General features: G+C 44.2%; 1 protein-coding gene across 1 annotated transcript in view; it reads right to left on the minus strand.

The window, feature by feature from the left end:
• Positions 1-26,966, minus strand: part of LOC145404717 (dyslexia-associated protein KIAA0319-like protein) — a 138,487-nt gene that overhangs the window by 43,356 nt on the left and 68,165 nt on the right. The window contains exon 10 of the mRNA XM_080276268.1: positions 4,565-4,672. Coding sequence (XP_080132394.1) covers positions 4,565-4,672 — 108 coding nt within the window. The remainder of the gene's footprint in view (positions 1-4,564; positions 4,673-26,966) is intronic.

A 26,966-nucleotide genomic window follows, 5' to 3' on the forward strand; every position in this document is an offset into this window, starting at 1 on the left:
CTCTGGGGGTGATGATACAGTGCAATGCAATAAGAGAGGAGGTGGAGAGGGAGACAGCTGCAATGACTGGTGAGGTGGCGAGGGAGACCACTCCGAAGTCTGATGAGGTGGCGATGGAGTCAGATGCAGTGGCTCATGTCATGGCAAGGGAGACAGAGACAGTGGTAGAAGTGGTGAGAGAGATGGAGGCTGGGGCAACGATGGCACCGATGGAGTGGAGGAGTGCCTTAGTGAAGACATGTGGCACGGGAGATGGGGATCGGCTGGAGGTTAGGTCCAGCACTTGGTGTCGAGCACGTCCTCGTCGGGAGGGCACCCTGGATGTTTCTCTGCTGGTTGATGGCATGGGAGATGCTCTGCTGGTTGAAGGTTGGGGAGATGCTCTGCTGGTTGAAGGCTGGGGAGATGCTCTGCTCGTCGAGAGCTGGGGAGATCCTCTCTGGGTCACTGGCGTGGTGGGGGCCTGTCTGAAGAAGGCAGTGATTGTAGTCTACGTGGCCACCTCTTCTTTTCCTCCAGCATCATCCTATACACCTTCATCCCCTCCTCCAGCCGATTAGCTGTGTCCCTGCTTCGCTCTGGGTGAGAGTCGTGTGTGTGCATCAGCGCAATGATCTCACCTAGCTTGGTCTGCATCTCCCTCAAAATTGTGATACTGAGGGCTTGCACTTCAGGGACGACCTCCTCCTCCTCCTGTGCCTCCTGGTACCCCCAGTGAATCTTCATACTGAGGAGTTCCTCACTGCTGAGCTCCTCCCTGTGGCTTTCGAGGACTTCCTCCATGTCCTCCTCATCAACCTCCCCGAAGCCCGCCTCGTGTGACAGTTCCACAATGTCCTGCCGCACACGCTGCACCAGCGGAGCTTGCATCCCCTCAGGGAAACTGATGAAGAAGTGCACACACTCTGGTCACAGCTTCCACCACACACCATTCATGGTGGGCTGGCTAACTTCACACCATGTTGCAGTGATGTTCTCTATGGCATGATGTATGTTATACCCTTTCCAGAACTTCTGCACTGTCATCCTATCCTCATTGTCACAGACCTTCATCAACTGCTGCATAGTGAGGTGGAAGTAATACGCTTTGAAAGTAGCGATCGCCCCTTGGTCCATGGGTTGCAACAATGACGTGGTGTTGGGGGGCAGGAACACCACTTCAGTGTTGCTTGCCCATTCCTTCATCGCAGGAGGGTGGCTAGGCACGCTGTCTACCACCACAAGAAATTATGTTATACCCTTTCCAGAACTTCTGCACAGTCATCCTATCCTCACTGTCACAGACCTTCATCAACTGCTGCATAGTGCGGTGGAAGTAATACGCTTTGAAAGCAGCGATCACCCCTTGGTCCATGGGTTGCAACAATGACGTGGTACTGGGGGGCAGGAACACCACTTCATTGTAGCTTGCCCATTCCTTCATCACAGGAGGGTGGCTAGGCATGCCGTCTACCACAAGAAATCTGTTCGTCAAATTCTCCCTGGAAGCATACCTCTTCAGGACATGAGCAAGGTACGAGTGGAAATATGACAAACATATGTCGGAAGTCAGCCAGGCCTTCTTGTTGGACTTCCAAATCACCCCAAGATTTTCTTTCACATACCCCACCAGAGCCCTAGGGTTCTCAGGGTGGTAGACAAGAAGCGGCTTCAACTTCAGGTCGCCTATGGCATTGCCCCACATCAGAAGTGTAAGCCGGTCCTTCGAGGCCTTGAACGCTGACGTAGACTTTTCCTCTGTTGCAAGATATGTTTTGGAGGACTCTCTCTTCCAAAAGAGCCCAGTAGGTCACTGATGAACTGAAGGAAAATAGTTGGTGATAGGACTGAGCCCTGAGGAACACCACTATTGATGGCTCTAGAAGAAGAACAGTGGCCATCTACAACAGCAACTACAGAACAACCAGAAAGGAAGCTGGAGATGATGGCAGCGACAGATGGATAGCAACCATAACAGGGCAATTTGGAAATCAAAGATTTATGCCAGACTCGACAGAAAGCCTTTGAGATGTCAAGTACAATGGCAAAGCTTTCGGCAAAGTCGCAATATGAGGATGACCAGGAGTCTGAAAGGTAGGTGAGATCGCCAATAGAGCATCCCTGGCGGAACTCATACTGATGATCAGAAAGAAGGTTGTGATAGGAAAGGTGCTTTAAGATTATTTTGTTATGAATAGATTCAAATGCTTGTGAGATACAGGACATTAAAGCTACTGGGTGAAATAGACTCAAATACTTTTGAAATACATAATGTTAAAGCTGTTGGGTGATAGAGGGCTGGGAATAGTCACCCTTCTTTGAGACAGGGTGAATGAGAGCAAACTTCCAGCTAAAAAGAAAGGTACATGTTGACAGACAAAGGTGAAAGAGTTTACCTAGGCAGGGTGTAAGCACTGATGCAAAGTTCTTGAGGACAACAGATGGGACCCCATCAGGCTCATATGCCTTGTTAGCACTGAGGCCAGTGATGGCAGAAAATACATCAACATCAAATGAGGAAGTCAGAGAAGGGGAAGTGATGGAGGAATTGCACTGAAATCATCTAAGGTGGAATTGGAGGAGAAAGTCTGAGCGAAGAGTTCTGCTTTATCAGTAGAAGAAATATCTACAGAGGCATCGGAGTGGAAAAGAGGAGGGAAGGATGATGAGGTAAAGTTGCTAGAAAGGTTTTTGGCAAGGTGCTAGAAGAAGTGGGATGAATTTGAGTTGGAGAGTTCATTGCATTTAGAACAAATGAAATTATTTTTTGCAAAGCGAAGAACAGACTTTGCATGATTCCAGGCAGATACATAAAAGAGATGAAATTCAGGGGTGGGTTGACTCTGGCACCTTTTGTAGGTCTTCTTGTTGTGGGCAGCATCAGAACAGACATGATTAAACCAAAGTCTATTTGCATTAGTCAAAGGATATGAGAAGGGAATGTATGCTTCCATGGCTGAAAGAATAACCTCCATAATGCATAAAGCACACTCAGATGGCTCATGGACATGGACACAATAATCATTACAGGGAAAGTCAAAGAAGTACTGCCTGAGAGCCACCTAATCAGCAGCTCCAAAGTGCCACACTCAACGCTTCTTGGGAGGGTCAATAGGCCTTACTGGAGTGACCGGCAGATTAAGGTAAAAAGGTTGTGATCAGAGGTGCCCAACAGAGAGAAAAGATTAACAGAGTAGGCAGAAAGATTAGTTGTAAGGAAGAGGTCAAATATGTTGGAACTCAGGGATGCAGGTAGGGTGCTGTACAAGTTGCTCTAGGTCATTAACGATAGAAAAGATGCGGACTTGTTCACCAGGTGGATCAGTGAAAGGAGAACAGAGCCAAAGGTGGTGGTGAACATAGAATGGAGATTTCTGAGGAAGGAGAAACTGATAGGATGTGTTCCATCTTAGATGTAAGACAGTCAAAGAACTTTTCAATGTCATTAGAATCTGGGGGTAAGCAGACACCACAGATATATTTAGTCAAAGAATGACAGGATGGCTGAAGCTAGAAAGCAGAGAATTCAGATGATTCAAGTTCAGGAACACAAAAGCAAGATATGTTGTTGTGTACATATACGCAACAGACACTTTGGCTTTGAAATAAGTATAGAAAAGTAGAAGGATACAGAGAAGGGTTTGTTATCAGTCACCTCAGACAGCTGAGTCTCAGTGAGGAAGAGAGGGTGAGGTTTAGAGGAGAGGTAGTGCTCACCAAAGAGAAAGGAAAGGCCGCAATATTGCAGAAATGAAGATGAAGTGAGTTAGACAGTGGTCCCAGTCATCTCGCTTGGCCGTCACCAGGAGAGGAGCAGATGGTGGGGGCTTTGATAGTCCCCCTCCCCCTGGGCACTCCAAGACTTGGTAATGGGACATCATTTTTGTTGAATTTTGAACTTCATTATTTCCTCTTTCTACTGCCTACAGTTGATTTTACACTCCCTCTTCTGTCGTTCTTTCCTCCATCCTTTCCTCTTCCTTCTACCTATGGGTGACTACACTGAGTGATAAGTCAAATGGTTTCCTGAATACAAGGAAAACATTTACTGCACTAGGTGGTAACCTTATAGCCAGACTGTGGCACCTGGTGGTTTACTGGGTAACTGGGGTGCTCCAATCAGATTGAGCCTGTGCAGGTTTGTGTCCAAGGGATGGTTGGGGTTTGTTGCTCATGTGGTGCCACTCAGGGATGAGTAAGGCAGGTCACTCTCATCTTAAATATCAGGACTAACTTGCCTAGCCCTGGGCTGCTGCACTCCTCGTGGGACAACAGGAAGTGTAGTGTGTATATGTGCATGTAGTTTGGTGTTGACAGTTAGAAGAACTAGTACTGGAGAGCATGCTGGCCAACTCTCTGTGTCACTGAAACACTTAAAAAGTTCAACAAAGGGGGGTGGTCAGAAGAAGCTAGTCCTGATGGTTGATGAAACGGGAGCTCCAACTCTTCCTGTCATAAGCTTACCATCCACCTTGGGAGTACCACCCTCCTCGACTGGTGCTACAGGCTACTCCCTCAAATGCACACACACACACACACACACACACACACACACACACACACACACACACACAAAAGACATTACCTTAACTGTTTCCACAACCAGTGAGTGCTGACTGAGGTGTCTGAGCTGTGGCTGCCATCAAGTGTTGCACTTGTGTTAGGTAGCACAATCTGCACGTCGGCCCCAGCACTGGCTACAAAATTGAAGCAACTTATTATTATACATTACAAGATAAATACATTTTTAAGGCTTTCATACATTCACTGTTTTGATACAATACACCCTATGCTGAGACTGTTTTCTTCTTTATATGTGGGGTCTGTTCAGATAATACCTGACTTTTGGCTAAAAAAAAAAAAAACTGCTAACCTGCTGAGCTAGGACACTAATTCCCCTCAAAGTTGGCCCCTTCTAACCTGACAGTGTAGCCCAGTATTCTTTCCACTGCCTGAAACATTTTTCAAAGTTGGTTTTCAGTATCTCCTGCAGGTGGTTCATCGCATTTGTCATGATCTTTTCACTCGTCTCAAAATGGGAACTCTTCAGATGAGTTCTGAGTTTGGGGAATAACTTAAAGTCACACAGAGCCAGTCTAGTGAATAGGGAGCCTGACAGACCTAAGGGATGTTGTGCTTGGCCAAAAATTCTTGAATCACTTGAGAAGAATGGGCAAGGGAAGTGTCATGGTGCAGCCTCCAACTTGCTGCTTTCCAAAGGTTTGATCTCTACCGCCAAACTGCATCGTGAAGATGACGGATAACATAGAGGTAGCAATGTTTGCTGACAGTCTGGTCTTCTGGTGCGTATTAACGATACACAACACCATGATAGTCAAAAAAAAAAAAAAAAAAAAAAAAAAAGTCAACTTGCATTTCACCTTGCTGCAGACCGGTCGTGCTATTTTTAGTCCAGGTGACCCTGCATGCTTTCACTAGGACAACTTTGCTTTGGTTTCTGGGTCATACCCGTACACCCAAGTCTCTTCTCCAGCGATAACAGTCTTCAGAATGTCTTAATCACAATTTGGACATTCCAGCATTCTTGAGCAACATTCATCCACTGAGCTTGCTCACATGAAAGGCACTCTGGAATGAACTTGGCGACAGCTCTTCGCATGCCCAAATCATCCGTTAAAATTTTGTTTGCTGATCCATCGCTAATTCCAGTCTCATTAGAAATTTCTATGACAGCCAAAAGATGATTTCCTATGACCAAATCACAGACTTTCTTCACATACTCAGCATTCCTGCATGTTGATGGCCTCCCAGGGTGAGGATCACTCTCGACTGACATTCTGCCATTTTTGAAGTGATTGTACCACTCCTTTATTTGTGTTACCCCAGTGGCTTCAGTCCCAAAAACTTGTTAGATCTCCCTGACAGTTTTAACTTGGATATCACCCACTTTGATGCAGGAACCTCGTTTGACTTTTTCAGTCATCGTGACGAACACAGGATAGCAACAAGCATAAATGCATTACCATGAACACAGGCTGACTAACAGCCACTTAGTCACTCGTGGAGACTGGCGTTAATCACTCATTCACATGAAGGTCCTGCATGGTGCTACACAAAACCCCACCCCTATGCTCCAACTGGTTGGTGAGAAAAAAAAAATGAGGCTAGATACTTTCTGAACGGACCTTGTGTGTGTGTGTGTGTGTGTGTGTGTGTGTGTGTGTGTATACTCATATCATCATCATCATCATCAGCCATTTGAATGTCCACTGCAGGACCATCCTATCCCAACCGAAGTGGGGACAATATAGCCTATGTATCTCTACCAAGTGGCTTACGCTATCTAGTAGAGATTGTATGTAGGGTGAGAAGTGCTTGTAAATGTGAGTGTAGTGTTGGAATGGCTTTCGATGTGTGTATAGTCTGTGAACCATGTGCAATCAGCCCGCACAAGCAGACTGGGTGCAAGCATACTTTATAGTATTCAACACTGGTTCAACCACAGCACCCCTTATGTCCGCCAAAGCAATACGTGGTCAGAAGAACGCTCCCAAAGTTTATTACCCGGCAGGGAGCGAACCCTATTTCTCCAGTGTACAAAAGAGCACACTTTACCACTGTACACAGAGACTCCATATACTAGTATATATAAATACAGTATATATGTACATAATTATATATATATATATATATATACAGTAATCACTCTAATATCCAGACCCCCAATATCCGAACATCCCCACTACCCAGACATAATTGTCCAGAGATCCAATATTCCCAAAATGGTCCGAAAACCCCAAAAAATAAAAAAAATAAAACGAATTTTTCCCGCCCGTAATTTGAACTTGCCGCGCGATGCGCGGGAGAGCATTGTTGTGGCGCGTCATTCCTCCGACGTCCGATAGAGCGCCACTGCATCCTCCCCACTTTCCGCCTGTCTCTCGCCGCGAGAGCACGCTTGTCGTTATGGCTGCCCACATGATCGCTTTTGTGGTGGTGCCTTACCTGCTGCAGGGACTCCTGCTGCTCTTGGGCCTCCTCTTAGTGTGTGTGATGATGGCCCTGCCACCTGAGAAAAGGAAGAGAGTGGTGCTGACTCTGGAGAAGAAGAGGGAGATATTGGAGAAAGTAGATGCGGGGTGGTCTTCTTCCCGCATTCTCCGTGAGTTTAACCTGGCCCGGTCGACTTTGTTCGATATCAAGAGATCCCGAGACAAACTCATGCAGTACACGGCTGACTTCTCGCTGAGAAGCAAACACAACGTGGAAAGGAAGGTTTTGTTTACCCCCAAGTTTGCAGAAATCGACCGATCCACGTTGATTTGGTATCGACAACAACGTGCTGCTGATGTGATGGTACGTGGAATGGAGCTGAAGGCTGCTGCTGAGAAGTTCGCCAGGCTTCACGACGCCCTAGACTTCAAGGCATCCGAGGGTTGGCTCTTTGCGTTCAAGTTACGGCATGGCCTTACCAACAGTAAAGCACATGGCGAAGCATTGGACGCTCACGAGGATGGAGTTGACGAGTTTCAGCACAAGGTGAAGGGCTTGATCGACAGGGAGGGCCTCACTCTCGGTCAAGTCTACAACGCAGACGAAACTGGCCTATTCTATCGCTCACTGCCAACAAACACTCTAGCTGAGGAGATGGAGAAGCGTGTACCTGACCGCGAGCTCTCCAAGGAACGGATATCTGCTTTGTGTTGTGCCAATGCTGACGGCATGCACCGGCTTAAGCCCGTTGTTGTTGGCCGCGCAAAGCAGCCTAGGTGCCTTCGTGGGGTGATGGATGTCCTTCCTGTCGTCTGGTACCATTCTCTGAAGGCATGGTTCACAGCTGTGATCTTCAAAGACTGGTTCCACCGCCACTTCGTCAAGGAGGTCATCCATTACCAGACGAAGACACTGGGAATCCCGCGCGACCAGGTAAAGGCCCTCCTTCTCCTCGACAATGCACCTGCCCACCCGTGCGACAAGGACTTGGTTGCTGAAAATGGCCGTATTAGGTGCATGTTTCTGCCACCTAATACGACTGCTCTCATCCAACCAATGGACCAAGGAGTGATCGTGGCAACAAAGCGCCTATACCGTCAGAAGTTCCTGGACGAGGTGATGGTTGTTCTCAAGGACGAGGACGAGGACGAGCGCAGGGAGGGACGGGACACACGAGGCAAGTGGACTTTGGAAAACCTTCGCCGCTACAACATCAAGTCTGCGCTGTACAACTGGGGTAGTGCATGGAAGGAAGTCCCTGTGAAGACTGGAAAATGGTTGGTCTTGTCTGCTTCTTGGTACGGATGTGGAGTATGATTTTCTAGGATTTGACGTGGATGACTTCCATGCACAGCTACGTACGCACGGCGACGATGTAGATGTGGACGATGTTCGTGAGTGGTTGGATGACAACAAGGGCGATCCTGGGTATCAGACGTTGTCTGATATCGAGATCGCGTCTTCAGTTGCAGGTGTCAGTACCGAACTTGAAGATTCCGACAATGAAGGCGACGATGATGCGGACTCCTCTCAGCAGGACACTACTCCAGTCATCCCCAAGCTAAGCGCACTCCGGGAACACCTAGAGTTCGTCCTAGACTACCTGGAACACCCGGACTGCGACAGGGAGATGGGACCCTTGGGACTCGTGGAGGAAGTGCGTGCTTTCAGGCAGCGCATCATCAATCGTCAGAATTGTCGGTCCTTGCGTCAATCAACCACTGACAGTTTTTTCAGGCCCGTGACCCCCGCTGTGCCCAGCCCTGGCTCCACTCCGTTGCCTCCCCAAGACAGGCCCTCATGCTCCGAGCCACAGCCCAGCACATCAGCCACGGTGGAGTCACCGCTCGACGTGAGTTTGCGGCTGTCTTCAGAGTCGTCTGCAGTGGGTACGCCATCACCACGACTCAGCGATGCTCCCCTAGGTCACTTGCCAGTGATACTCTCGGACTCTGACAGTGAATAAACAGCAAGAACTTCTCCACTAGACCACACGGGAATTTAGAGTGTTGTGCAGTGAAAAAAACAGTGTGTTGTGTTAAGGATTTACAGTTGTGAGAGAAAAGACTCCATTGGAAAAAAATTTAACGTAAATAGACTTGTTTGTTTTGACTTTGGAAAATTATAAGAATGGGAAAAGTTAAAGTGCAACACTTAGTAAGTTACAATGGAGCATTAGTTAGACATGAGTGCACACTGTGAAGAGAACGGACTTCTGTGTGTGATTGACTAAGTTCAGTGCAAGACTTCAGGAACAGTGTACTGCAAGTGCTTCAGGAAATCCTTCTTACTGTCAGAGTCCGAGAGGAGGCGGTTATTCATCGAGGTGGCCATGGACTTGCTGTAAGTAGGCAGAATGTTTCATACTGTACTTTTTTCCATACTATACTTACCTCATTTCACTCTTTAATGTCCTTTATTGGTGTGAATACGGTGTTAGGAGTTATGCATGTGCAGTAGGAAGGTGTTTTTCTGAGTTAGGCTAGGTTAGGGTCCATAAGTACCAGTCCAGGAGCCAGTCACCAGAATGTTTATTAATGTATGAACATATTTCTAAACCCTCATTTTATGTTTCTTTTGCATTTATTTCAGTCATTTATGTGCCTTATTGGTGTGATTTGGGTGTTAAATAGATGCTATGCATGTCCAGAGGGAGTTGTATAGGTGTTTCTCTGAGTTAGGGTCCATAAGTACAAGTCCATAAGCTGGGGCCCAATATCCGGACAGAACCAATATCCGGACCTACCTATGGCTCTATTACGTCGGGTATTGGAGTGATTACTGTATATATTATATATATATATATTGCTAGACGCCTTAATCCAATAAGGGGTGGCCACAAACAAATCGCCTCCATGTCGCCTTGTCCCCCACCATTTCATTGCCCTTCTCTCAGCTCAGACACCCCTCTCTCATTTACCTCTCTTCATCCCTCCATCTCATCCTTGGCCTCCCTCTCTCTCTCCCCCTCTCCACCTCACTCATATACACTCTCCTCATTAGTCTCTTGCTCTCCATCCTCTCCACATGTCCAAACCACCTCAGTGTGTTTCTTCTAATGCTCCTATCAAGTCCACATCCACACCACAACACTCCTTCACTTTCTTATTTGTCAGTCTGTCTCTCCACGTGATTCCACATGCTCCTCTCACATAACTCATTTCCATTGCTCTCACTCTTGCCTTCTCTCCATCCAACAAGGTCCACGCTTCACTTCCATACATCAGAGTTGGTATCACAATACCGTCATGAAGTAGCTTTTTCACTTCCATGCTCACTTCCCTGTTTCCAATCACTGCTTTCAAGGAACCAGCAACCTTTCTTCCCCGCTGCACCCTTTCAAGCACTTCATCCTCTAAACATCCATTCTTACTCATCACACTACCCAAGTACTTAAACACACTCACATTTTCCATTTCCTCCTCATCCAGCCTCACTGTACATTCACTGACTTCACTTTTCTCAAAGACCATAACTTTACTCTTCCCTACATTCACCTTTAGATTCTGTTTCTCACACACTCTCCCAAACTCATCCACCTAGCCTTGCAGCTCCCCTTCGTCTTCACTCAACAACACAGTATCATCTGCAAACAACAGTACAGGGAGTTTCCAAACACTGCCCTCTCTCACTAGGGCCGCTCCAACATCCACTGTCCTACCTTGTATCTCTTTTATAACCCCATCCATATACAGACTGAACACCATGGAGACATGACATTCTTGTTTCAATCCATCAAATAGAAAAATTCACTCAGTTCACTATCCACACACACTGCAGCCTTAGCACCCTCATACATACTCTTCACGGCCTTCAACAACCTCCCATCTACTCCACATAGTCTTAATACTATCCACAATCCTTGTCTATCCACCCTGTCATATGCTTTCTCCAAATCCATGAAGGCCACATACAACTTCTTTCCCTTCTCTAGAAACTTTTCCACTACTGTAAAGACCTAAGAATGATTATCAGATCTACACAACCTCTTCCCTTCCTAAAACCTCACTGTTCTTCTCCAACTAATTCCTCTCTTATTTCCCTAACTCTGTCAATAAGTATCCTACCATATACTATTCCTATTACACTAAGAAGACAAATGCCCCTATAATTACCACACACTTCTTTTTCCCCTTTTCCTTTATACAGAGGAATAATTATACCTGACTTCCAATCCTCCAGGACTCTACCTTCCTCCCAGTCCAATCTGCACATCTTCCACATCCATTCTACTACTATCTCTCCCCCATGCTTCAGCACTTCACACACACCATCAATTCCTGGGGCTTTCACAGTCTGACTTTCTTCATTGCTTCCACAACTTCCCTCCTACTGATTTCTTCCCGTCTTCTCACCTCCCTCCTTCTCCCAGCCATTCCCCAGCCACTTATACTTGCATTACTTTCATTCTCTATGTTTAACAATTCCTTAAAGTGTTCTCTCCATCTTCTCACTTTTTCTCCCTTCTCCACTAGTAATCTACCATTTTTATCTTTCACTCCCCAGCTAACTTCTTTGGCACCCTGTCCAACTTTCTTCACCTCTTTCCAGGACATTTTCTTACATTCCCTCCACTTTACACTCAAGTTCCTTCAAAATTCCTCATCCACTCTCTTCTTACTCTCTCTTACTAATCTTTTCACCTCTTTCATCCTCTCTACATATAACTCTCTCTTCAGTCTCTGAATTTCTTCCACTCCTCTGTTTCTCATCCACTCACTATATGCTTTCTTCTTTTGTGCCACAGCCTCTCTCACCTGTTCAGTCCACCATGCTGTTCCCTGCACCCCCTTTCGAATTTTCTTCATCCCACACACCACCTCACATGCTGCACAGATTTCTTCTTTGAATATCTTGCACACACCTTCCACGTCTCCCACCTGCTCCAATCTATATTTACCCAATCGCTCCTCCACTTCCCTCTTATATTCTGCCTTTTTCCATCCTCTTGTAACTTTTCCACCCTCCTTCTATGTACTACTTCCTCCTGTCCTGCCCTTCTTCTATTCCTCCATTTTATTTGGACTTTAATTCTGACCATCATCAAGTAGTGGTCCGAAAGTCCACTCCCCCAACACCTATATACTCTTGCATCCATTACACACCTTTTCATCCTTTCATTCACACACACATAAACAATCACTGCCTTCCATTCATTCAGTTCACCACCCACCCTTCTCATCACTCGCCATGTATACCTGTTGATCATTTTGTGCCTGAAGAGGGTATTAGCTATCACCAACCCCCTTCTGGCACAAATGTCCACTACAGCACTGCCATTCTCATTCATCTCTGCAGGCACATCCCACTCACCAACTACTCCATCCACCTTCCCTACTTTTCCATTCACATCTCCAGTCAAAAACACTCTCTCATTCCTTTCACTCTTTTCCATCCATGCTTCCACATTTGTCCAGAACTCTTCTCTCACTCTGCTTGCAAGATCTTGCATTGGCACATACATGCACACAATCACCCACATTTGTAGTCCAACTTTCAATCGTACCCACACAATCCTTGAACCAACTGATTCATACTCTCTTACATTCTCCTTCCATCTGTTGCTCACAACAATACACACTCCTTCTCTTATCCCCTCATTCTCACCTACTCCTGTGCATATACCCCATCCATACTTCCATTCTCTCACACTCTCACCTCACCATTCAGTTTCAGTTAATCCACGTACATCCACGTTTGCACCCTCAAGCACCTGGACAATTTCTCTTTCTTTCATCTCATCATTTGCACCCCTTACATTCCATGTTGCTATCCATACCATATACAGTATATACAGATAGATAGATAGACAGATAGATAAAGATATAGATATACAGCAAATCCTCGATATTATGAACAACTAACTGGGGGGAGGAGTGGGTTGCTATATCCAAAAGTTCACTATATACAAGGCGTCGGTATTTCCGAAGGATTACCGAACTCAGTTCACTATATAAGGGGAGTCGTCCAGTCCTACGAGCTCACACATAACCTAAACTAACTCTATGAAAGTTTACATGTAGAATTTGATGGTTTATGAAGTTATACATGTAAATACAATACTGTATGATGTTGTACATATAAAGACAATACCTATAATAAGAATACAGTATAATGAAGTACTGTTACGGTATACTTACTGTGCCAGGAAGGGATGCTGTTGAAGTACATTTACTGTGCCAGGAAGGGATGCTGTTGAAGTACATTTACTGTGCCAGGAAGGGATGCTGTTGAAGTACATTTACTGTGCCAGGAAGGGATGCTGTTGAAGTACATTTACTGTGCCAGGAAGGGATGCTGTTGTCACCGTGGGCTGATTCCCAAACTTCCCCCTCATTTAATGAACTTTGTTCGCAAAATCCGGGGGAAGTTTGGTCGCGATTTGGCCGTTCGTTATATCCGAAATTCACAATAACAGGGTTCGTTATATTGAAGGTTTACTGTATATATATATATAGAGAGAGAGAGAGAGATATATATACCTGTGTATATACAGGTAACTCGCACGGAACACGATCTCACGGAACGCGCTCGCAATTATACACGGTAAGGGCTGGGATACATGTAAGACAACGTAAGATTAAAAAATCATCATGAAAACTACAAATTAACACAGGAGAGGCCTTTGAAAGATCAAATCCTCGAATGTCACCACAGCGCGCGGTTTGTTTTGATTACGTGACGATCTAGGCGGAAAATTATTCAGTGAGTGAGACATTCCCGAGTACAGTAGCACAGTATTTGTAAGTTAAATATTTATAGTACTGTACTGTTCTGGTAAGTTTATGTGCAACTTAAAGTACTATTAAATAACGTTAAAGCAAGAAATAAAGTCTTATAACCAGTTTACCTGATAGGCGTCAGAATATTGCCTTTTTTATTTGTTCATTTTTTCCACAGTACTGTACAGTATTTGTAAGTTAAATATTTACTGTTCTCGTATGTACTGTACTTGTAAGCACTTAAACAAAGCTAAATAATTAAATAAAGCCTTATAACCAGTTAACCCGAATTATATGATTACCCATGATCGGTGTCGGAATATTGGCTTTTTTGTTTGTTCGTTAAACTCTTACTGTACTGCTTTTCTACAGTACTGTATTTGTAAGTTAAATATTTACTGTTCTGGTATGTACTAGTAAGCAATTAAAGCATTAAATAAAGCCTTGTAACCAGTTAACCTGATTTATATGATTACCCATGATCGGCATCGGAATATTGCCATTTTTGTTTGTTCGTTAAAGACTTATAATAAGAGAAAAATACATTTATGTCTTGGTATCTTTACCTATTTGCTCAGATTTGCTGTAATGGTCTGGATCATTTGATGCAATGCAACTTGTAGAAAACTGTGAAAACTTTCGGTGAGTGAACGAAAATCTGGGACATGAGACTGACCTTGACTTCACCCTCTCATGTTACGTATCATCTGTCAGTTCACCACTTGCTATCGTGAGGAGTGGATGTACGATTTTTTCGCTCGTGGCCATGCCTAACCACACACAGTTACACCCATTATCTTGACCCAGACAGAAAATACAACCTTTTTCCTCCCTTGCAAAACACACTCAACCACCCTGTTTACGAGACAGCAATATATATTGCGAAAATAACAAGGTAAAATGATAAAGATGAACGTAAAATGATAGAGAAAGATGAACATGTTATGACGGAAGAAGTACGTTTTCCCCGTCTGTAAACGTATTTATTTCTGCTTTGTATCTGTATTCGTAATAATTAGACTTATTGTTAGTTCTGAAACTGCATTACGATTCTATTTTTAGCCATTCTCGTGGTGTGGGAGCTGGAAGTTGTGACACAACTTCCTTATTGCTAATTGGACTGATCCTTCACTTTATTCTCCCGTGGCAGGGTCTAGCCTTGGAGGACGTGCAGTTTTCTCATTTAGGACTGAAAATTCAACTCTTTCGCTCCCTTTTCCAAGCATGGGCACAACGATAACGTAAAAAATAACTCGAAACTACCATAAACATATATCAAAAAGGTGAAAATGTATTCATAACATTTTTTTTTTCCAGCCATTCCTAACAGATTATGTACTGAAATCATTCGACATCACAGCACTGCATTTCTAAGTTAAATATGTAATGTTCTGATATGTGCTTGTAAGTTAAAGCACTGGTACCAGTTAACCTGATTTATATGATTACCTATGATCGGCGTCGGAATGTTTCCTTGTGTTTACGTACAGTATTTGTGTGTGGAAGTTTTGCTCTGGAGTACTGTATTTGTGAGTTATAACATTAAATAAACCTTCTAACCACTTAAAGTGCTTTCTAGTGATTACCAGTGACAGATAACAGCAAAACAACACATTTGGGGGGTCTAGGGAGCAAAATATGGAGTAGTTTAAATATACGCGATTTCGCACCTAACACGGCATGGTAGGAACGAAACCCACGTGTTCCGTGCGAGTTACCTGTATATATATATATATATATATATACAGCAAGCTCGCCCCTAACACGAGGGTTTGGTTCCAATCATGGCGCCATCGCCGCGAAACTGCGTAAGTTTAACTACTCCTTATTTTGCTCCCTAGACCCCCCAAATGCGGTGTTTTGCTGTTATCTGCCATAGGTAATCAATATGAAGCACTTTCAGTGATTAGAAGGTTTATGTAAAGTTATAACTTACAAATACAGTACTGCACAGCAAAACTTCAACACACAAATACATAATCACAAGGCAACATTCCGATGCCGATTGGTTTCGGAACAATTCATCGTCAAGTCAATTCGCCATCACAACAATAACAAGACAATTTGCTGTCATTAATAAAGACAGCTATGGGTGATGCAAGAATATAATTCAAAGGCGAAATAAGTCTATTTATAGAATGACTGGAAATCGTTCAGGGTGCGAATTGTCCTGACGGGGAATTGTCCATGTTTTGACGGGGAATTGTCTAGCGGCGAATTGACGACGGAGAATTGTCTTGGAACCCGCAGATCATGGGTAATCATATAAATCAGGTTAATTGGTTACAAGGCTTTATTTAATGCTTTAACTTTGTTTTGGTGTTTTAACTTACATAACAGAACAGTAAATATTTAACTCACAAATACAGTACTGTGGAAAATCAGTGCAGCAAATCTATAATGGACAAGTAAAGAAGGCAATATTCCAACACCTATCAGGAAAACTGGTTTTAAGACTTTATTTCTTGCCTTAATGTTATTTAACAGTACTTTAACTTGTACATAAACTTACCAGAACGGTAATGTAAATATTTAACTTACAAATACAGTACTGTGGAAAAGCAGTACTGCAAATCACATGATCACGTGATCAAAACAAACCATGCGCGCTGTGCTGAGGTTCGAGAATTTGGCCTTTCAAAGGCCTCTCACGTATATTCATAGTTTTCGTAATGGTTCATTAATCTTACGTTGTCTTATACGTATCCCAGAACTAACCGCGTATAATTGCGTGCGCGTTCAGTGAGAACGTGTTCAGGGCGAGCTTACTGTATATATATATATAGTAAAAGTCCTCTCATTCAGCAGCTGGTCTTACAGTATTTTCAGTCTTTCGGCGGTTTTCATAAATAGTCCCATTACGAAAGTTCTCTGCTCTTCCAGCACATATGCTTAGCCAATTGGCCAATTTGGTGCTGCTGGGGCTAGATCTAATGCTTTTCATAATAATTCAGAGCTTTTCGTAATAATTTAGAGGCAATAAATACTAGATATTCTTCTATATCTAGCGCATTTTGAAGTCCAATTTAGCACAACAGTTTAAACAGTTCACCTACACCTTAAAGAGTTTTAAAGTTGAACTAAGTGCTCTTTAAGATTTCCAGTGTAAGCTCTTGGTTTTTTTGCTTGGTGGACAACTGTAGGCTTGAGGCGGCAGGTACCAGATGCATTCATTGCAAATAAAAGGGTAAATCTCTCTTTTATTGCCTTCCTCCCACACACTCTAGCAGACTTGGAAGTTATGAACGTGCGACGGGGCATTGCTTTCCAGTAAAAATTTGTCTCATCCATATTGAAGATTTGATCGGGGGTATATCGGCCAGCTTCAATGATTTTCCTGAGTGATTCAGGGTACATACACGCAGCATCTTTGTCACCACTTGCAGCCTCACCACTTATTTTAACATTTGTCACCTTATGCCTCGTCAAAAACCTTTCCACCCACCCCTTGGAAACGAGAAACGCTGGTGGGGTTTCAATTCAAAGTTTCTCAGCCACACCTCGATGGATCTCTTTGGCTGTCTCCATGATTTCTTTAGTGTCCATAGCTAAGTTTCGTCTAGCCTGTCTCTCTAGATATCGACTTAATAATTGTTCTGTCTTCAGGAGCACTATGTGTGAACTTCTTCTTGCATCTGAGGCAGCAGCTGATGGAGTAAGTTTCATGTGTTTCTCAACATATTCTTTCTTTAAATAAATGCCTCTCACAGTAGACTCATTCACTCCAAACTTCTTTGTTACTCCTCTCTTTGTCTCACCACCATCAATAAGTTTCCAGATTTCTAGTTTCTGGGCATGTCAGGTTTCTTCGTGGCTTTACCTCCCTTGAACTTCTCGCCAGCTTCCGCTCGGAGATGGTGGGTGGTTTTTTGTGCAGTCTGTCAGCCATTATATCACACACACAAAAAAAAGTGTAAGGAATTCCTCTTTCACTGTCGGCAGAGAGCTAACACACATTCAACTGAAGTGGCAGGACGGTTGGGGAGCATCAGCCAATCACCAGCGGGGAAGCTCTGTGATGTAGGAGAATGAGTCGCACCAATCCAGTGCGGCGTTCACAACCCGGGCGATTCAAACTCGAAGCGTGATAGCGGTCCTGGGGTGTGTGATAGCATGTATGGTTGTGCATTTGATGTGTGCATGATAGCAGATAACCGCAATAGCTGAACGTGCGTTAGCAGGGGGTTGAGTATATGTATATATATATACAGTATATATATATATATATATATATATATATACTCTCTCTCCCTCTCTCTCTCTCTCTCTCTCTCTCTCTCTCTCTCTCTATATATATATATATATAAAATATAAAAATAAAAATATATACTGTATACATGTACATATATATATATACAGTATACATATATATATATATATATATATATATATATTATATATATAAGTAATCACTCCAATATCCGACGTAATAGAGCAATTGGTAGGTCTGGTTATTGGTTTTGTCCGGATACTGGGCCCCAGCTTATGGACTTGTACTTATGGACCCTAACTCAGAGAAACACCTATACAACTCCCTCTGGACATGCATAGCACCTATTTAACACCCAAATCACACCAATAAGGCACATAAATGACTGAAATAAATGCAAAAGAAACATAAAATGAGGGTTTAGAAGTATGTTCATACATTAATAAACATTCTGGTACTTATGGACCCTAACCTAGCCTAACTCAGAAAAACACATTCCTACTGCACATGCATGAGGTAAGTATAGTATGGAAAAAAGTACAGTATGAAACATTCTGGTAAGTATAGTATGGAAAAAAGTACAGTATGAAACATTCTGGTTACTTACAGCAAGTCCCTGGCCACCTCGATGAATAACCGCCTCCTCTCGGACTCTGACAGTAAGAACGATTTCCTGAAGCACTTGCAGTACACTCTTCCTGAAGTCTTGCACTGAACTTAGTCAATAACACACAGAAGTCCGTTCTCTTCACAGTGTTCACTTTAGTCCAAATAATGCTCCATTTTAATTTTGTGTTGCACATTAACTTTTCCCATTCTTTTCAAAATTTCCAAAGCCAAAACAAAGAAGTATATTTACGTTAAATTTAGTTTCCACTGAGTCTTTTCTCTCAACTCGAAAACCTTAACACAACACACCGTTTTTTTCACTGCACAACACTCAAAATTCCTGTGTGGTCTAGTGGAGAAGTTCTCGCTGTTTATTCACTGTCAGAGTCCGAGAGTATCACTGGCAGGCGACCAAGGGGTGCATCGCTGGGTCGTGGTGATGGCGTACCCACTGCAGACGACTCTGAGGAAAGCCGCAAACTCACGTCGAGCGGTGACTCCACTGTGGCTGATGTGCTGGGCTGTGGCTCGGAGCATGAGGGCCTGTCTTGGGGAGGCAACGGAGTGGAGCCAGGGCTGGGCACAGTGGGGGTCACGGGCCTGAAAAAACTGTCAATCGTTGACTGACACAAGGACCGACGATTCTGGCGATTGATGATGCGCTGCCTGAAAGCACGCACTTCCTCCACGAGTCCCAAGGGCCCCATCTCCCTGTCGCAGTGCGGGTGTTCCAGGTAGTCTAGGACGAACTCTAGATGTTCCCGGAGTGCGCTCAGCTTGGGGATGGCTGGAGTAGTGTCCTGCTGAGAGGAGTCCGCATCATCGTCGCCTTCGTCGTCGGAATCTTCAAGTTCGGTACTGACACCAGCAACCGAAGACGCGATCTCGATATCAGACAATGTCTGATACCCAGGATCGCCCTCGTCGTCGTCCAACCACTCACGAACATCGTCCACATCAACATCGTCGCCGTGCGTACGTAGCCACGTATGGAAGTCATCCACGTCAAATCCTAGAAAATCGTACTCCACATCCGTTCTGAGAAGCAGACGAGACCAACCATTTTCAAGAGTTTTCAAAGGGACTTCCTTCCATGCACTAGCCCAGTTGTACAGCGCAGACTTGATGTTGTACCGGCGAAGGTACACTTGCCTCGTGTGTCTCGTCCTTCCCTGCGCTCGTCCTCGTCCTCGAGAACAACCATCACCTCGCCCAGGAACTTCCGACGGTACAGGCGCTTTGTTGCCACGATCACTCCTTGGTCCATGGGTTGAATGAGAGCAGTCGTATTAGGTGGCAGAAACATGCACCTAAGACAGCCATTCTCAGCAAGTCCTTGTCGCACGGGTGGGCAGGTGCATTGTCGAGGAGAAGGAAGGCCTTTACCTGGTCGCAAGGGATTCCCAGTGTCTTCGTCTGGTAATGGATGACCTCCTTGATGAAGTGACGGTGAAACCAGTCTTTGAAAATCACAGCTGTGAACCATGCTTTCAAAGAATGGTACCAGACGACAGGAAGGACATCCATCACCCCACGAAGGCACCGAGGCTGCTTTGCACGGCCAACAACAATGGGCTTAAGCCGGTGCATGCCGTTAGCACTGGAACAACACAAAGCAGATATCCATTCCTTGGAAAGCTTGCGGCCAGGTACACGCTTCTCCATCTCCTCGGCTAGAGTGTTCGTTGGCAGCGAGCGATAGAATAGGCCAGTTTTGTCGGCATTGTAGACTTGACCGAGAGTTAGGCCCTCCCTGTCGATCAAGCCTTTCACCTTGTGCCGAAACTCGTCAACTCCATCCTCGTTAGCGTCCAATGCTTCACCATGTGCTTTACGGTTAGTAAGGCCATGTCGCAACTTGAACGCGAAGAGCCAACCCTCGGATGCCTTGAAGTCTAGGGCGTCGTGAAGCCTGGCGAACTTCTCAGCAGCAGCCTTCAGCTCCGTTCCACGTACCATCACACCAGCTGCACATTGCTGTCGGTACCAAATCAACATGGATCGGTCGATTTCTGCAAACTTGGGGGTAAACATAGCCTTCCTTTCCACGTTGTGTTTGCTTCGCGACGAGAAGTCAGCCGTGTACTGCATGAGTTTGTCTCGGGAACGTTTGATATCGAACAAAGTCGACCGGGCCAGGTTGTACTCGCGGAGAATGCGGGAAGAAGACCACCCCGCATCAACTTTCTCCAATATCTCCCTCTTCTTTTCCAGAGTCAACACCACTCTCTTCCTTTTCTCAGGTGGTGGGGCCATCATCACACACACTAAGAGGAGGCCCGAAAGCAGCAGGAGGCCCTGCAGCAGGTACGGCACCACCACAAAAGCGAGCACGTGGGCAGCCATTGCGAAGAGCGTAGGTCCAGTCACGGTGAGAGACAGGCGGGAAGTGGGGAGGATGCAGCGGCGCTCTATCGGACGTCGTAGGAATGACGCACCAAAACAATGCTCTCCCACGGCGCGCAGCAAGTTCAAATTACAGACGGGAAAAAATCGGGGTTTTTTTAAATTTTTTTGGGTTTTCGGACCATTTTCGGAATGTTGGATCCCAGGACGATAAGGTCCGGGTAGTGGGGATGTTTGGTTATTTTGCGTCCGGATATTAGAGTGATTACTGTATATATATATATATATACATATATATATATACAGTAAAACCTCGATATAATGGACTTCAATAGACCAGGAATTCACTTTTATAGGACTCAAGGAGTACCAGACTAAACTCCTGTATACTGGAAAAAGTCCGATAAAGCCAGAAGCAGTCTGGACTGCCTGACAATTTCAGCTATGTTCACCACAAGAAGGTAATTAAAAGACATGTTTATCAGTGTACAGTACATTTTTATCATAAATATTATACAGTTTCATTAACCCGAGGCGTCCCATCGACATATGAGTATGTCGCAACATTTTGTCACTGCTAAACCCATCAACATTACAGTACGTCGCACAATTGCAAGGTCCCTAATTTGCACAATTTTCAAATTTCGCGCATGATTCTTGGTACATATACACGGGACACCTTCCTCTACAAGATGCCAGGCAGGGACAATGCCTTACCCCGTATGACCTCCCCACCTCTCGCATGCCATTGTCTCGGCAATTCACCTGTTACCAGTGACCTGGCCAATAAAGACATTCAAGGGCAGAGTGATTCCCCAATCGATGACAATGTGGAGGACAAAGTTTATATAGCATTAGAGGAAGAAACAGTCAGAAATGATGATCTGGTAATGTTACCAAAAAAGGTCAGGTATGTTGATGTGTTTAGTGAGTGAAACAAAGCTTATATTGCCTATACAGTATTACTCTTTGAAAACCAATCTACTCTTGTACAACATATAAATTCATACCAAATAAATAAATAAATACCGTTTATGAGTTGTGTGGAATACTTACCCTCCCATAGAACTCGTTTTCTTTAGAGCCAGCCTGATAGAAAACCCAGTAAGGTAAGGAGTATTGCTACCTGGATCGAGTATTTTAAACCTCAGGTGAGCGATTTCTCTAAGAATTTTCGATGTTTCTCACCAAAACCAGAGGTTTGAGCCCCAAATTTTTTTTTCCAAAATTGGTCGGGACTGGGGGGAGTCAGTGGTGGAAAATCGGTCGGGACGGGACAGGTAAATATAGTGAAGTTATAACACAGTACGGTACCGCAATGGTAGTCAAAACAGTTTAAAAACCGTTGGTGCTTATCCAGACTAATGTCTGATACATCGGAAAAAGTCTGGGTTAACGGGGAAGTCCAGATGTCGTTTTTATCGGAATTTCGCATTTTTAGGAATGGTTTGGGCCCCAATTAGTCCGTTATAGTGAGGTCATACTGTATATATATATATATATATATATATATATATATATATATATATATATATATATCCATCCATCCATCCATCATCCAATCCTACATTGCCCCATGAGGAGCGTAGGAGCCCGGGGCTAGGCAGTTGGTCTCTACATTTAAGATGAGAGTGACCAGCCTCACTCATCCCTGAGTGGCATTACATGAACAATCAACCCCAACCATCCCTTGGATATAAACCTTCACCGGCTCAATCCGACTAGCGCGCAATAATTACCCACTAAACCACCAGGTGCCAAAATTTGGCTATGTGGTTACCACCCACCATAGTAAATGGTTTCTTGGTGCCTTTGGGTGACTCAATGTAGAGTCACCCAAAGGCAGAAGGAAAAGGGAAGAATGAAGGAAAGAAAGACAGAGGAGGGAGTGTAAAGTCACCCGTAGGCAGAAGGACAAGGAAAGAATGAAGGAAAGAAAGACAGAAGTGGATGGAAGGAAAGAAGGATGGAAGAGAGGAAAGGGCAGACACCCGAGAGCTGCACTACAATGACTGGATGGTGAGTGGCCCCACCTACCACATACATATTTATATATATAGATATATATATATATATATATATACAGTATGTATATATGGTAATTACTTCAATATCCGATGTAATAGAGCTAAAGGCATGTCCGGAAAGTGGGTTTGTCCGGATACTGGGACCCTGCCTCCTGGACTGGTACTTACGGACTGTAACCCAGCCTAACTCCAAACACCACCTACATAACTCCCTATTGAACATGCACAGCACCTATTTATGACCCTATTCACACAAATAAGGGACAAAAGGCATGAAATAAATGAAAAGGAACCAGAGAATGAGGACTTAGAAGTAAGTACGGAAAATATTTAGCAGTGTACAGAGTACTTACAACACATCCATGGCCATTCCGAAGATTAACCCGCCTCCTCTAAGGCTCTGGCAGCGGTGAATATGCTCTTGAAGCACATACAGTAATCCAGTGTTGTGATACACTTAATCCTTTGCACCATCAATTATAACTGTCTAACACTGCACATTCTGTTCTTACTTGCACCATGCCACTTGCAACCGCCAGTTTGCACTCTGTACAGTAACCTCTCAACTAACACGAGTTTAAAAAACGCGTTTTTGTTTTAACACGAGCAAATATTTATGGAGATATGTTTAACTAACAAGGGTTTCTCGATTTAACGCGACTTTACATGTGCGTGATGGTTTCAAATTAGCCGCGCGCGCCTTGCACAGTCTCGAGCTGATAGAACGTGAATGGCAGTTTATGTATAAATACAATTTTTCATTTGCCTGTTGCTTAAACTGGTTTTATTCGAACTATAATATTCGAAAATGACGTTTGGCCCCATTCTGAGCAATTTGGCTCATTTTCAGACAAAATTTGGCCAGGAAAGTCATGGCAGATCTAAACTATTACAACTTGATGCTGCAGAACAGAAAGAAGAAAACCACTCAGACCAAGATAGAGCAGCTCTTTATGAAGAAGACAGAAAACTTAAGGGAGTTTCTTCATCACCAGTAGCACAGGTGTCAGAGGAAGAGGAAGAGGAAGAACAGCAGAGCAAGGAGAGACAACAAATTTAGGGTGGGGAGCGGCGGGAGGTGGAGGAGCGGGGTGAGAAGGGACAGCAGCAGACGACGTGTGATGCATACATGAAGTGAGGCTCTGTGTTGTTACTGTTTGTGACCTACTTACTGGAATGAAAATGGTGCTTTTAGTGTAGTGTTTTTATGACCTACTAATGCATTAATAATGTTGAGGAACTTTCACAATGCCGTGAATAAGGCAGCATTGAAAGAAAATCCACGTAAAAAACAAAAACAGTATGCATTCGGGGAGAAGTAAACAACGCTTTGGCTCAACTAGGGCTCAAATGTTGCTTATTTCTCCCCAAATATACTGTTTTTTTTTTTTTTTTTACATGGATTTTCTTTCAAATTAATATTCTTGCTTATAAGTTTAAAACAGCATAACTCCCCAAATGGGTAGACTTTCCCAGAGTCCAGGAACGTAACCCCCAATATTACCACTGTTTCTTATGGGAAAATTATGTTTAAATAACGCGTTTCTAACTGACACAAGCTCTCCAGGAACCTAACCCTCACGTTATTTGAGAGGTTACTGTAGTTCATCCTTTGCACTCTGAACTCTAATTTCTTAACACTGCACAACACTGTAAATTCCTATGTGGTCTAGTGGCATGGTATTGCAGTTTATTCACAAAAACGAGCACATGCGGCATCTATCGCAATGAGCGTCTAGTCACGATGGTAGTTAGGTGGTAACACAGCCATTTGAAACCGTGTGCCAAGTTTAAATTAGGGGTGAAAAAAATGTCAGATTTTTTTGCTTTTTTACGTTTTTTGGCAATTTTGGGGTTCCAAAGGCCCAGGCCCAAAATGTCCAGACATTGGGGAGTCCGGTTATTGGGCGTCCAGATATTACAGGGATTACTTATATATATACTGTACATATACATATATAGACAGATAGATAGATATGTATATATATATATACAGTATATATATATATACAGTAATCCCTGTACTATCCAGACGCCAACTTTCCGGACATCCCCACTTACCGGACATTATCGTCCCGGGATCCAATATTCCCAAAATGGTCCGAAAACCGCAAAATTTTTTTTTTTAAATCGACTTTTTCCCGCCCGTAATTTGAACTTGGCGCACGCGGCGCGGGACAGCTTTGTTTTGGTGCATCATTCCTCCGACGTCCGCTAGAGCGCCCCTGCATCCTCCCCACTTACCGCCCGTCTCTTGTTGTGAGTGCACGCTCATCGTCATGGCTGAGTGAAAAGAGACTGATTTAATAGACTTTCAATGTAGCTAAAATGAACTAGAGTGCATTATGTTTAGAAAATGGATTTATGAGTGCAAAGACTTTAAGTGCAGGGTGCAACACTTATTTTATAAAGTTACAGTGGAGCATAAGTAAGACAAGAGTGCGCAGTGTTAAGAGAATGGACTTCTGAGTGCAAATGACTAAGTTCAGTGCAAGACTTCATGAACAGTGTATTGCAAGTGCTTCAGGAAATCCTTCTTACTATCAGAGTCTGAGAGGAGGCGGTTATTCATCGAGATGGCCAGGGACTGCTGTAAGTACCCAGAATGTTTCATATTGTACTGTACTGTATTTTCCATACTGTACTTACCTCTAACACCTCATTTCACTCTTTTATGTCCCTTATTGGTGTGAATAGGGTATTAGGTGCTATGCATGTGCAGTAGGGAGGTATTTTTCTGAGTTAGGGTCCATAAGTACCAGTCCAGGAGCCAGGGACTTGTTCTAAGTACCCAGAATGTTCAATGTTGTATAAACTCACCTCTAACACTGAACTTTATGGTTCTTTTGCATTTATTTCAGTCTTTTATGTCCCTTATTGGTGTGATTTGGGTCTTAAATAGGTACTATGCATGTCCAGAGGGAGTTGTATAAGTGTTTTTCTGAGTTAAGGTCCTTAAGTACAAGTCCAGGAGGCTGGTGCTCACTATCCGGACAGGACCACTTTCTGGACATGCCTTTGGCTCTATTATGTCGGATAGTGGAGGGATTACTGTATATATATATATATATATATATATATATATATATATATACCAGTATATATATACATATACATACAGGCATACCCCAGTTTAATGGTCTAATTGGTTAGGTAAAACCCCATCGTTAGGTGGGGTATCATATATTGGGGTACTTTTAACATGTATTTCAATGTGGACCCTTTACCAGCCTTGGGTTTCCCCCCAAACCAAGTCCAAAACCCACCCAGATGAGCCCAAAAACAGGTTTAAAGGCAATCTAAATGGCCGAACAGCTGTCAAGGAGACTAACCCAAGCCTAACACCTGTAAATAACTCACTGAAAGCAACAAATAAAGCCTGAAAATCATAAGGAATAGGTTAGAAAATATCAAACACCTCTTATCACTTACTTCTTGTAAGTCCATGTTCGGTCCTGGTCATCATCCTTGCTATTCTTCCCCAGGACTAGGGGACATGTGGTGTTCCCCAACACTCAATCCTCCTCCTCAAAGCCCTCAAACCCTATCTCCAGGGGGAGGGTCAGAAGGGGGTGGCAATGGAGTACAATGCAATGACTCAGGCGGAGGCGATGGAGTGTGATGCGATGACTCAGGCGGAGGCGATGGGGTGTGATGCGCTGGCTCAGGTAGTGGCAATGAAGTGTGATGCAATGGCTCTGGGGGTAGTGATAGAGTGAAATGCGATGATAGAGGAGGTGGTGTGAGAGACAGCTGTGATGTCCGGTGAGGTGGCAAGGGAGACCGCTGCGATGAATGATGAGGTTGCAATGGAGTCAGTTGCAGTGGCTCTCATTGTGGCGTGAGAGACAGACAGTAGCCAAAGTGGTGTGGGAGATGGAAAGTGGGACGAGGAAGACAGTGATGGAGTGGAAGAGTGCCTTAGTGGAGACACAAGTAACACAAGAGACAGCAATTGACTGGAGGTTAGGTCAAGCACAACGGGCCGAGCACGTCCTTGGCGGGAGATGTCTCTCAGTGTTTCTCTGCTGGTTAAAAGTTGGGGAGATGCTCTGCTGGTTGAAGGCTGGAGAGATGCTCCGCTCATTGAGGGCTGGGGAGATCCTGTGAGACTTGCTG

This window comes from Coenobita brevimanus, chromosome 64, assembly GCF_032717465.1.
Source record: "Coenobita brevimanus isolate Jiangsu-jjx chromosome 64, ASM3271746v2, whole genome shotgun sequence".
NCBI classification, from domain to species: Eukaryota; Metazoa; Arthropoda; class Malacostraca; order Decapoda; family Coenobitidae; genus Coenobita; species Coenobita brevimanus.